The sequence below is a fragment of the Oncorhynchus mykiss genome, chromosome 19, assembly GCF_013265735.2.
Source record: "Oncorhynchus mykiss isolate Arlee chromosome 19, USDA_OmykA_1.1, whole genome shotgun sequence".
Lineage (NCBI taxonomy): Eukaryota > Metazoa > Chordata > Actinopteri > Salmoniformes > Salmonidae > Oncorhynchus > Oncorhynchus mykiss.
In genome coordinates this window covers 36,263,815-36,277,137 of record NC_048583.1, presented here as the reverse complement: position 1 = coordinate 36,277,137, position 13,323 = coordinate 36,263,815, and the positions used below count along the sequence as shown (strand labels likewise).

The following is a 13,323-nucleotide window of genomic DNA, read 5'->3' as shown; positions in this document are numbered from 1 at the left end:
TCCCACTGCTGCTGGCCTTCGCAAATTCTGCCATTAACCTCTCTGGGATATGTGGGACGGTAGCGTCCCACCTCAACAACAGCCAGTGAAATTGCAGGGCGCCAAATTAAAACCGACAGAAATTCCATAATTAAAATTCCTCAAACATACAAAGTATTTTACACCATTTTAAAGATACACTTGTTGTAAATCCAGCCACAGTGTCCGATTTCAAAAAGGCTTTACGACGAAAGCACACCAAATGATTGTTAGGTCAGTACCTTGTCACAGAAAAACACAGCCACAAAAAGCAGAAATGGAGATTAAAATGAATCACTAACCTTTGATCTTCATCAGATGACACTCAAAGGGCTTCATGTTACACAATACATGTATGTTTTGTTCGATAAAGTTCATATTTATATCCAAAAATCTTAGTTTACATTGGCGTATTATGTTCAGTAGTTCCAAAACATCCTGTGATTTTGCAGAGAGCCACATCAATTTACAGAAATACTCATAATAAACATTGATAAAAGATACAACTGTTATGCATGGAATTTTAGATCCACTTCTCCTTAATGCAACCGCTGTGTCAGATTTCAAAATAACTTCATGGAAAAAGCACTGCATGCAATAATCTGAGTACAGTGCTCAGACAACAACAAAACAAGCATACAGATATCCGCGATGTTGTGGAGTCAACAGAAGTAAGAAATAGCATTATAAATATTCACTTACCTTTGATGATCTTCATCAGAATGCACTCCCAGGAATCCCAGTTCCACAATAAATGTTTGTTTTGTTCGATAAAGTCCATAATTTATGTCCAAATACCTCCTTTTTGTTCGCGTACACAATCCAAACTCACGAGGCGCGGGCAAGGCCAGGCGAAAGTTCAGACAAAAAGTAATATTACAGTTCGTAGAAACATGTCAAACGAAGGATAGAATCAATCTTTAGGATGTTTTTATCAATAATCTTCATTAATGTTACTGGTAATAGGGTACGTTAGTGGTCGGCAACCTTTTCAATTTGGAGTACCAATTTACTCTTACCATTTCTACCGATCTGCTTGCCAGTTATGATTTTCGTATACACATTTTTGTGTAACGGTTTCATTTAATTTATAATAGTCTCAATCATTGTCATGTGTTTAATATGAATTATATCAAAATTTAAATTATACAAATCTAAAAGCAGGTAGAAAATATCCCGATAAAAATGTATATAAATCACATTGACTATCATGGCCTGTCTGCAATGAACTTGTATCAACTATCGACTGTGTCCGGCCCGACGCTCACGCTAGCAAACATCCAACATTGTATCAAATATCCTGGGCCCTCAGTTTCCTGCGCAAGTGAGCTCAGGACAGACAGCTGTAGGCTATTTGTGCAAGGAATAAGAAGTAATTGGGTGTTTTTATGTTTTCACTGGATCTGAGCATTACATCTTTCCCATTCATGCCGAGTGGTTATCGATAGGGAGAGAGCTGGAAAATGTTTCAAATAGTTCGAGGAACTCATTCTCATTGGATAATAAAAATACTTTGTTTACTTGCTGTTTGAGGTGAAGAAAAAAATGCTTTATATGCCTAATTCTATGCATAATCAGCTGTGAGTCCTTACTCAACGTTGGTTGACAGGAGGGCTCCAAACGAGACGATTAATAAATTGGCAAAACTCGTAAATGGGATGAAATAAACCAAAACTTGTTTCTCACAGGTGTAGCATGCGTTGTGAGCATTGCAAACATGTCCATGGTGATATAAGTAATGGGGAATTGATAGACACTAACAATCAAAGGGCAAACAATTCACACAATTAAGTTATGAAACCATGAATTCGCAGAAGAGAGCACATTCTGGAGAGATACTGTAAGTGCCTTTTGCATCTTAGCCACACACCCCTTTTTCTTGGACCGTGGCATCACCGCGACCTCAGTGGATTAGTCCACTGAGATGGCCGTGAATCAGACAGGTGTCTCGTGTGCCATTAAGGAAAAAAACTTTAAATGTAGATATTTGCGATGCTCAACTAAAAAAATCTTGGTCAACCAACAGCTTATCGACCAGTCGACTAAATGGGGTTAACCCTACTTTGTTTCCATCTGACAGTTTGTCTGTGTTTCTTCTGTGTGTGTGTATTTCCAGGAGCTGAGAGAGGACAACGTGACTCTGATTGATACCAAAGCCATGCTGGAAGAGCAGCTGGGGGCAGCCAGGGGGCGCTGTGACAAACTACATGAGTTGGAGAAGGAGAACCTGCAGCTGCGCTCCAAACTCCATGACATGGAGATGGTAAGAAATGCAGTAGGGATTGGTCCATCTGTCTGTTTGCCTGTCCATCTGTGTGTGCTATATGTCAGTGTATGTTATGTCAATGCAGTGTTTGTGTATACAGTGCATCCGGAAAGTATTCAGACCCCTTAACTTTTTCCACATTTTATGTTAGCCTTTTTCTCTAATTTTTTTTTTTAAAAATTCCCTCATCAATCTACACACATTGCCCAATAATGACAAAGCAAAAACAGGTTTTTAGAAATTTCTGCAAATATATTTGGAGTTTCTCCCATTTTTTTTCTGCAGATCCTCTCAAGCTCTGTCAGGTTGGATGGGAAGTGTCGTTGCACAGCTGTTTTCAGGTCTCTCCAGTTCAAGTCCAGGCTCTGGCTGGGCCACTCAAGGATATTCAGAGACTTGTCCCAAGCCTCTCCTGCATTGTCTTGGCTGTGTGCTTAAGGTTATTGTCCTGTTGGAAGGTGAACCTTCGCCCCAGTCTGAGGTCTTGAGATCTCTGGAGCAGGTTTTCATCAAGCATCAGGTTTCCTCCAGACATGATGCTTGGCATTCAGGCCAAAGATATCAGTCTTGGTTTCATCAGACCAGAGAATCTTGTTTCTCATTGGCTGAAGTGTCCTTTAGGTGCCTTTTGGCAAACTCCAAGCGGGCTGTCATGTGCATTTTATAGAGGATAAGCTTTCGTCTGGCCACTCTACAATAAAGGCCTGATTGGTGGAGTGCTGCAGAGACAGTTGTCCTTCTGGAAGGTTCTTCCATCTCCACAGAGGAACTCTGGAGCTCTCTGAGTGACCATATGGTTGTTGGTCACCTCCCCGACCAAGGCCCTTCTCCCACGATTGCTCCGTTTGGCTGGACGGCCAGCTCTAGGAATAGTCTTGGTGGTTCCAAACTTCTTCCATTTAAGAATGATGGAGGCCAATATGTTCTTGGGGACATTCAATGCTGCAGACATTTTTTGGTACTCTTCCCCAGATCTGTGCCTCGACACTATCCTGCCTCGGAGCTCTACAGACATTCCTTTGACCTCATTGCTTGGTTTTTGCTCTTACATGCAATGTCAACTGTGGGACCTTTATATAGACAAGTGTGTGCCTTTCCAAATCATGTCCAATCAATTAAATTTACCACAGGTGGACTATAATCAAGTTGTGGAAACATCTCAATAATGATCAATGAAATAAGGATGCATGCACCTGAGCTACATTTTGAGTCTCATAGCAAATAAATGTGATACAATTTCTAAACCTGTTTTAGCTTTGTTATTATGGGGTATTGTGTGTAGATTGACGAGGGGAACAAATTAATTGAATCCGTTTTAGAATAAGGCTGTAACGTAACAAAATGTGGAAAAAATCAAGGGGTCTGAATAATTTCCGAATGCTCTGTTAACTGTGTATATGTTGGTGTGTGTCTGACTCACCCTGCTGTCCCTCTCAGGACCGGGTCACAGATAAGAAGCGCCTGGAGGAGTTGATAGAGGAGAACATGCTGCTGGAGATCTCTCAGAAACAGAGCATGAACGAGTCTACCCACCTTGGCTGGGAGCTGGAGCAGCTGGCTAAGAACAATGACAACAGCGACAGTAAAGGCGCACATGCATATTCTCTCTCTCACTTCACTCACTTCACTCACTTCACTCACTTCACTCACTTCACTCACTTCACTCACTTCACTCACTTCACTCACTTCACTCACTTCACTCACTTCACTCACTTTACTCACTCACTCACTCACTCACACTAAACATGTGTAGGTTTTTCCCCAGCTACATCACTTTGAGTAGTGGGCCTGTACTGTTCAGTTCATAGGTTTGTTTTCCGGGGCCACCCATACGTAACATGTCTGCACGCATGTAGTCACTGTAGGGTCTGCTAAATGGCACATATATTATTCTGCTGACAGCCAACGTGTATAAATCATCTTTGATTAGTTGCTGATGGAGATTTTGGTTGAAAAATGCTGAAAATCAAAGATTCTCAGTGAATCCTGACAGAACTTGTGGCGCAACCTAAAATAAAAATTAAGTTCAAGCACTATGCTGTTGATACTTGAATTAGGCAATTGAATAGTATCATAATTTCAGTTTTTTTATTAGAGAGGTTGAACATCACTGTAGATTTACACGACATGTCTTTGCAGTGGTGTGTGTGTGAGGGGTTATATTTTGGCCTCTGTGTTGAAGTTAATATTTAACTCTGTATTGTCAGAAAGGTAATATAGTAACTCAGCAGCTGGCTCAGCTGTTTCCCTCGGCCCCACATGTATCACTGTGCCTGGTCCTCTAACTGTCAACACATACAGATGTGCTCATATTTGTTGGTTCCCCTCCACAAAAAACGAAGAATGCACACTTTTCTCTGAAATAACTTGAAACTGACAAGCAATTGGCCTCCACCATTGTTTATTCCATATTTAATAGAAATGAGTCTTTGCTTTAGATTTTTATTCAACATAATATTGTGAATAAGAAAACAAATGAAAATGGCATGGACAAAAATTATGGGACCCGTAACCTAATATTTTGTTGCACAACCTTTAGAGGCAATCAAATGTTTTCTGTAGTTCTCAATGAGACTTCTGCACCTGTTAACAGGTAGCTTGGCCCACACTTCCTGAGAGAACTGCTCCAGCTGTCTCAGGTTTGATGGGTGCCTTCTCCAGACTGTAAGTTTCATCTCTTTCCATAGATGTTCGATAGGATTCAGACCAGGACTCATAGAAGGCCACTTCAGAATTGTCCTATGTTTTGTTCTTATCCGTTCTTGGGTGCTTTTAGCTGTGTGTTTTGGGTCATTATCCTGTTGGAGGACCCATGACCTGAGACTGAGCTTTCTGACACTGGGCAGAACATTTCGCTCCAGAATGCCTTGATAGTCTTGATTTTATTTTGCCCTACACAGATTCAAGGCACCCTGTGTCAGGCACAGCAAAGCAGCCCCAAAACAGAACTGAGCCTCCTCCATGTTTCACTGTCGGTATGGTGTTCTTTTCTTAAAAAGCTTCATTTTTTTCATCTGTGAACAGAGAGCTGATGTGACTTGCCAAAAAGCTCCAGTTTTGACTCATTTGTCCGAAAGGCATACTCCCAGAAGGATTGTGGCTTGTCAATGTGCAGTTTAGCAAATTCCTTAATGGCTTTTATGTTTTTCTTTCAAAAGTGGAGTCCTCTTGGGTCTTCTTCCATGGAGCCCGCTTTCGCTCAAAACGCGACAGATGGTGCGATCAGAAACTGACGTACCTTCACCTTGGAGTTCAGCTTGTATCTCTTTGGGAGTTATCCTTGGTTCTTTTTCAACCATTTGCACTCTCCTTCTGTTCAATCTGGGGTCGATTTTCCTCTTGCGGCCGCACCCAGGGAGGTTGGCTACAGTTCCATGGACCTTAAACTTCTTAATAATATTTGCAACTGTTGTCACAGCAACATCAAGCTGCTAGGAGATGGTCTTGTAGCCTTTACCATTACCATGCTTGTCTATTATTGTCTTTCTGATCTCCTCAGACAAATCTCTCCTATGCTTTCTCCATGTTCAGTGTGGTGCACACAATGATCCCAAACAGCTCAGGGATTACTTTACTCTATTTAAATAGGCTGAATGACTGATTACAAGATTGGAGACGTGTGATACAAATTAGGTTGAAATATCACTATAATCCAATGATTTATTGTCTTTTCTAGGGGGTACCAACAAATGTGTCCATGACATTTTAGAATATCTTTGTAGAATATGCAATAAATAATATTTTCACAGCTTCTTTGCTTTATTCTATGACATACCTAAGGCATGCAAGTATAAAAAATAGCTTTTAATTTGATCACTTCTTTCAGGAGGAATGAAGCATTATTTCAATGAGCTGTGAGGGTACCAACAAATTTGAGCACGACTGTATGTATTATGTAAATCTACACACAATACTTACAATATAGAAATCTACAGTGTGCTATAAATGTGGCTGACTCAAACTTTCCACACCGATTCAGTCAAAACGAAAAATATCCATTATGCAAGCAACCAAAGCTGCTCTCTCAATCACTTCCACACACTATTCTAAATAAATATACATACTTCTGATCCCAATGTCATACTGTACAGTACACAAATGCATTGGATTAATCAAGCCCCCCCCCCCTGTGCAGCGCGCAAGTCGTTTGTGTGTGAGCTGAATGAGTCTACGTCGAGCCGTCTGCTGAAGCTGGAGAAAGAGAACCAGGTTCTGCAGACCACCATACAGGAGCTCAGAGAGGCTTCCCTAAGTCTAGAGGAGGGCCAGCTACATACCTTGGAGCTGGAGAGTGAGAACCAGGGCCTCTGCAAGAAGGTACTGTACAGACACACACTGATTGCGCAAAGACACACACATACTAGAGACAGACTTGCGTACATGCACGTTCAGCCACTCTGATGCACAGGGATGGGGGCCACACACCTTGAATACAGAAAAAAAGCATGCAGAAGGTACTGTATGCGGGTCCCACATTCTTTTATAGATTGACAGTCTCTATGTTGTGGGATACTATATGCTGGTCCCACATGTCCTATAAAGTTGGTCTGCAGTATGCATTGCAGTATGTTTTGTGGTGCAGTTAAAGCATGCGGGTGGGAGCAGAGCAGCATGTACCGGATTAATGCAATATTTATCTTATTTGGCATTGGCCCAGCACCGGTGTGGATGTTTTTAATGTACAGTGCATTCGGGAAAGTATTCGGACCCCTTGACTTTTTCCATGTGTTGTCCCTGTCACGTTAGACTTATTTTCTAAAATGGATTCAATTGTTTTTTTCCCCCCTCATCAGTCTACACCCACTACCCCACATAATAACAAAGTGAAATATCACAATTACACAAGTATTCAGATCCTTTTACTCAGTACTTTGTTGAAGCTTATTTGGCAGATATTACAGCCTCGAGTCTTCTTGGGTATGACGCTACAAGCTTAGAACACCTGTATTTGGCGAGTTTCTCCCTTTCTTCTCTGCAGATCCTCTCAATCTCTGTCAGGTTGGATGGGGATTGTTGCTGCACAGCTATTTCCAGGTCTCTCCGTAGATGTTAGATTCAAGGGTTCAAGTCCAGGCTCTGGCTGGGCCACTCAAGGACATTGAGACTTGTCCCGAAGCCACTCCTGCGTTGTCTTCGCTGTGTGCTTAGGGTCATTGTCCTGTTGGAAGGTGAACATTCGCCACAGTCTGAGGTCCTGAGCACTCTGGAGCATGTTTTCTTCAAGGATTTCTCTGTACTTTTCTCTGTTCATCTTTCCCTCAGTCCTGACTGATCTCCCAGTCCCTGCCGCTGAAAAACATCCCCAAAACATGATGCTACCACCACCATGCTTCACCATAGGGATGGTGCCAGGTTTCCTCCAGATGTGTGACACTTGGCATTCGGGCCAAAGAGTTTAATCTTGGTTTCATCAGACCAGAGAATCTTGTTTCTCATGGTCCGAGTGTCCTTTAGGTGCCATTTGGCAAACTCCAAGCGGGCTGTCATGTGCCTTTTACTACCATTAAGGCCTGATTTGTGAGGTGCTGAAGAGATGGTTGTCCTTCTGGAAGGTTCTTCCATCTCCACAGACAACTCTGGAGCTCTGTCAGTGACCATTGGGTTCTTGGTCACGTCTCAGACCAAGGCCCTTCTCCCACGATAGCTCATTTTGGCCGGGCGGCCAGCTCTAGGAAGAGCCTTGGTGGTTCCAAACTTCTTCCATTTAAGAATGGAGTTGACTGTGTTCTTGGGCATCTTCAATAGATAGATGTTGGTACCCTTCCCCAGATCTGTGCCTCGAAACAATCCTGTCTCGGATCTCTACAGACAATTGCTTTGACCTCATTGCTATGACCTCTCTGCTCTGGCTTGATGAATTTGTTTGTGCTTTCAATCATGATTGTCATCCATCATCCATTCCTTCCCTAGCTGGAGCATCTGCAGACCCTGCTGGACCAGGAGAAGCAGACAACCCAGGACATGGAGGGTCTTGGGGAAGATCTACTCAAAGACAAGCAGAAACTGAATAAGGCTCTGGAGACACTGCAGGAAGACAAGGACAGACAGGTACACACTACTTCTAACCTTGCGCATGCTAAATGCACCACTGATTGTGTATGTCATCTGGTCCCGCTTATGTCACTGTTGTCCCACCTGACTGTCTTTGTGTGTTCTCCAGATCTCTGAGCTGGCGCAGGAGAAGGAGCACCTGAGCCAGGCGGTGAGCTCCCTGCGTCAGCGTGCCCAAGCCAACAGTGAGGCTCGGGTCAGGGAGGTGGAGACGGAGAACCGCGTCCTCCACCAGACCATCACGGACACAGGGTCCAAGCTGGCCCGGCTAGAGGCCCAGGGCAAGCAGTCGACTAAGGAGCTGGAGACACTGAGGGAGAGGGGGGAGCGCTGTGAGGAGCTGGAGAGGGAGACTGCACATCTTGGGAGGAGCAAAGAGCAGCTTCAGAGGGAGGTGAGGGAGGTCATTCTTGCGCTCACACTTCTTTTGCCAAATCTGCAGAGGTCTTTGAAGAATGCGATCCACAATCACTGCAAGTAAAACAATCAGTGTATTCAACTTAGGTAAAACAATCACATATCACAATGATTTCAACATGACTACTGTAACTGTAAACATAGGTGGCGTCGCTGATGATTACGTGTGACCGGGCCGAGGCCCTGGAGAGAGACAACGCCAGCCTGGAGCAGGACAACCGGAGGCTGAAGAAGCAGGCGGACATGGCCCAGAACACCAGCCTGCGCCTGACTACTCTGGAGAAGGACCACAGCCTCCTGGACCAGGAGAACCTGGAGCTCCGCCGCACTGTGGAATCTCTTCGGCCAGCCGCAGTGCGCCTGGCCCAGCTCCAGCAAGAGAATGAGGAGCTAGAGCGGGACAGGGAGGAGCTGGCCCGGTCTGTGGAGGAGCTGAGGTCCCAGGGGAAAAGGGCAGAGAGGCTGGAGATAAGCATCAGCAGCCTGGGTCAGGAGAACCAGAGGCTCCAGCAGAGCCTGGACAACAGCTCCACAAAGATCCAGGGGCTGGAAAGGGAGCTAAGGCAGGCCGAGGCCGAGACAGGGGGGCTAAGAAGGGAGCTGGAGGAGGTGTGCCTGGTGGCAAAACGCCTGGAGGCAGTGGAGAAGGAGAAGAGGGGGCTGGAGCAAGAACTGGGCCAGTCAGAGAAGGTATGTCTGTGTTATGTGTAAACTGTAGTTGTTTGTCTTAAGTACTCCTGATTTCAATTAAATTAAATTGCAGGAGAGTAAGCAGCTGGAGAAGGAGGCACGGAGGCTGTGGCAGCAGCTGGAGGTGAAGGAGAGGGTTCTGGAGGAGAGTGCTCTGAGGCTGGCCTCCCTGGAGAAGGAGGGCATCACCAAGGAGAAAGAGCTGGAGAGGTTAAAGGAGGCGACTGGGAAGGTCAAAGAGCTAGAGAGGGAGAACAAGGAGCTGCAGAAACAGGCCACGATTGACAAGAGGACCCTGGCCACACTCCGAGAGGTATGTATGGGGAAGGTCTGAGGATAATATAGGCTACAGTAGATTGTAGAGAAGTACGTGTACTATGCAGTATATACAGTGCCTTCAGAAAATATTCAGACCCCTTGACTTTTTCCACATTCTGTTACGTTACAGCCTTATTATAAAATTGATTAAACAGTTTTTTTCAGCAATCTGGAAATACCCCATAATGACAAAGCGAAAACATATTTTAGAAATCTTTGCAAATGTATTAAAAATAAAAAACAGATACTGTTTCCATTGATCATCCTTGATGTTACTACAACTTGATTGAAGGCCACCTGTGGTGAATTCATTGGACATGATTTGGAAAGGCACACACCTGTCTATGTAAGGTCTCACAGTTGACAGTGCCAGAGCAAAAACCATGCTATGAGGTCGAAGGAATTGTCCGTAGAGCTCCGAGACAGGATTGTGTCGAATCACAGATCTAGGAAGGGTACCAAAAAGATTCTGCAGCATTGAATGTCCCCAAGAACACAGTGGCCTCATCATTCTTAAATGGAAGAAGTTTGGGACCACCAAGACTCTTCCTAGAGCTGGCCAAACGGCGCAATCGTGGGAGAAGGGCCTTGGTCAGGGAGGTGACCAGGAACCCGATGGTCACTCTGACAGAGCTCCAGAGTTCCTCTGTGTAGATAGGAGAACCTTCCAGAAAGACAACCATCTCTGTAGCACTCCACCAATCAGGCCTTTATGGTAGAGTGGCTAGACTGAAGCCACTCCTCAATAAAAGGCATATAACAGCCCGCTTGGAGTTTGCCAAAAGGCACCTAAAGACCCTCAGCCTGAATGCCAAGCGTCACGTCTGGAGGAATCCTGGCACCATCCCTACGGTGAAGTATAGTGGTGGCATTATCATGCTGTGGGGATGTTTTTCGGCTGCAGGGACTGGGAGACTAGTCAGGATCGAGGCAAAGATCAACGGTGCAATGTACAGTGCCTTGCGAAAGTATTCGGCCCCCTTGAACTTTGCGACCTTTTGCCACAAACAACCTGTTGCGACCTTTTGCTTCAAACATAAAGATATAAAACTGTATTTTTTTGTGAAGAATCAACAACAAGTGGGACACAATCATGAAGTGGAACAACATTTATTGGATATTTCAAACTTTTTTAACAAATCAAAAACTGAAAAATTGGGCGTGCAAAATTATTCAGCCCCTTTACTTTCAGTGCAGCAAACTCTCTCCAGAAGTTCAGTGAGGATCTCTGAATGATCCAATGTTGACCTAAATGACTGATGATAAATACAATCCACCTGTGTGTAATCAAGTCTCCGTATAAATGCACCTGCACTGTGATAGTCTCAGAGGTCCGTTAAAAGCGCAGAGAGCATCATGAAGAACAAGGAACACACCAGGCAGGTCCGAGATACTGTTGTGAAGAAGTTTAAAGCCGGATTTGGATACAAAAAGATTTCCCAAGCTTTAAACATCCCAAGGAGCACTGTGCAAGCGATAATATTGAAATGGAAGGAGTATCAGACCACTGCAAATCTACCAAGACCTGGCCGTCCCTCTAAACTTTCAGCTCATACAAGGAGAAGACTGATCAGAGATGCAGCCAAGAGGCCCATGATCACTCTGGATGAACTGCAGAGATCTACAGCTGAGGTGGGAGACTCTGTCCATAGGACAACAATCAGTCGTATATTGCACAAATCTGGCCTTTATGGAAGAGTGGCAAGAAGAAAGCCATTTCTTAAAGATATCCATAAAAAGTGTCGTTTAAAGTTTGCCACAAGCCACCTGGGAGACACACCAAACATGTGGAAGAAGGTGCTCTGGTCAGATGAAACCAAAATTGAACTTTTTGGCAACAATGCAAAACGTTATGTTTGGCGTAAAAGCAACACACCATCCCCACTGTCAAACATGGTGGTGGCAGCATCATGGTTTTGGCCTGCTTTTCTTCAGCAGGGACAGGGAAGATGGTTAAAATTCATGGGAAGATGGATGGAGCCAAATACAGGACCATTCTGGAAGAAAACCTGATGGAGTCTGCAAAAGACCTGAGATTGGGACGGAGATTTGTCTTCCAACAAGACAATGATCCAAAACATAAAGCAAAATCTACAATGGAATGGTTCAAAAATAAACATATCCAGGTGTTAGAATGGCCAAGTCAAAGTCCAGACCTGAATCCAATCGAGAGTCTGTGGAAAGAACTGAAAACTGCTGTTCACAAATGCTCTCCATCCAACCTCACTGAGCTCGAGCTGTTTTGCAAGGAGGAATGGGAAAAAATGTCAGTCTCTCGATGTGCAAAACTGATAGACATACCCCAAGCGACTTACAGCTGTAATCGCAGCAAAAGGTGGCGCTACAAAGTATTAACTTAAGGGGGCTGAATAATTTTGCACGCCCAATTTTTCAGTTTTTGATTTGTTAAAAAAGTTTGAAATATCGAATAAATGTCGTTCCACTTCATGATTGTGTCCCACTTGTTGTTGATTCTTCACAAAAAAATACAGTTTTATATCTTTATGTTTGAAGCCTGAAATGTGGCAAAAGGTCGCAAAGTTCAAGGGGGCCGAATACTTTCGCAAGGCACTGTACATAGAAATCCTTGATGAAAACCTGCTCCCGAGTGTTCAGGACCTGACTGGGGTGAAGGTTCACCTTCCAACAGTACAACAACCCTAAAAACACATCCAAGACAATGCAGGAGTGGCTTTGGGACATATCTCTGAATGTCCTTGAGTAGCCCAGCCAGAGCCCCGACTGGAACCAGATCGAACATCTCTGGAGAAAATTAATAGCTGTGCAGCTCCCCATCCAATGTGACAGAGCTTGAGAGGATCTGCAGAGAAGAATGTGAGAAAATCCCCAAATACAAGTGTGCCAAGCTTGTAGCGTCATACCCAAGAAGACTCGAGACTGTAATCACTGCCAAAGGTGCTTCAGCAAAGTACAGAGTAAAGGGTCTGAATACTTATGTAAATATTTCAGTTTTTTTATTTTATAAATTATCAAATGTCTAAACCAGTTTTTGCTTTATCATTATGGGGTACTGTGTGTAAATTGATGATAGGGGAAAAAAATTATATAATCAATTTTAGAATAAGGTTGTAACGTAAGAAACGTGGAAAAAGTCAATGGGTCTACTGTATACTGAACACAAATCTAAACGCAACATGTAAAGTTTTGGTCCCATGTTTCATGAGCTGAAATAACAGGAGACACTGAGCCATGAGCTGGAGAAGATCAGCCTGAACAGAAATGGTCAATCTGCACAAAATGCTTATTTCTCTCAAATCCTGTTCACAAATTTGTTTACATCCCTGTTAGTGATAATTTTTCCTTTGTCAAGATAATCCATCCACCTGACATGTGGCAAATTAAGAAGCTGATTAAACAGCATAATCATTAGAGGTACACCTACTCAGGGCAATAAAAGGCCACTCTAAAATGTGCAGTCTTCACACAACACAATGCCACAGATGTCTGAAGTGATGAGGGAGCGTTAAATTGCTGACTGCAAGAATGTCCACCAAAGGTGTTTCCAGATAATTGAATGTTAATTTCTCTACTATAAGCCGCAT

General features: G+C 43.7%; 1 protein-coding gene across 1 annotated transcript in view; it reads left to right on the top strand.

The window, feature by feature from the left end:
- ccdc88c (coiled-coil domain containing 88C) overlaps nucleotides 1-13,323 on the top strand; it is an 82,260-nt gene that overhangs the window by 45,902 nt on the left and 23,035 nt on the right. The window contains exons 11-17 of the mRNA XM_021574068.2: nucleotides 2,135-2,281; nucleotides 3,722-3,866; nucleotides 6,420-6,601; nucleotides 8,195-8,332; nucleotides 8,445-8,729; nucleotides 8,897-9,442; nucleotides 9,516-9,755. Of these exons, the coding sequence (XP_021429743.2) occupies nucleotides 2,135-2,281; nucleotides 3,722-3,866; nucleotides 6,420-6,601; nucleotides 8,195-8,332; nucleotides 8,445-8,729; nucleotides 8,897-9,442; nucleotides 9,516-9,755 (1,683 nt within the window). The remainder of the gene's footprint in view (nucleotides 1-2,134; nucleotides 2,282-3,721; nucleotides 3,867-6,419; nucleotides 6,602-8,194; nucleotides 8,333-8,444; nucleotides 8,730-8,896; nucleotides 9,443-9,515; nucleotides 9,756-13,323) is intronic.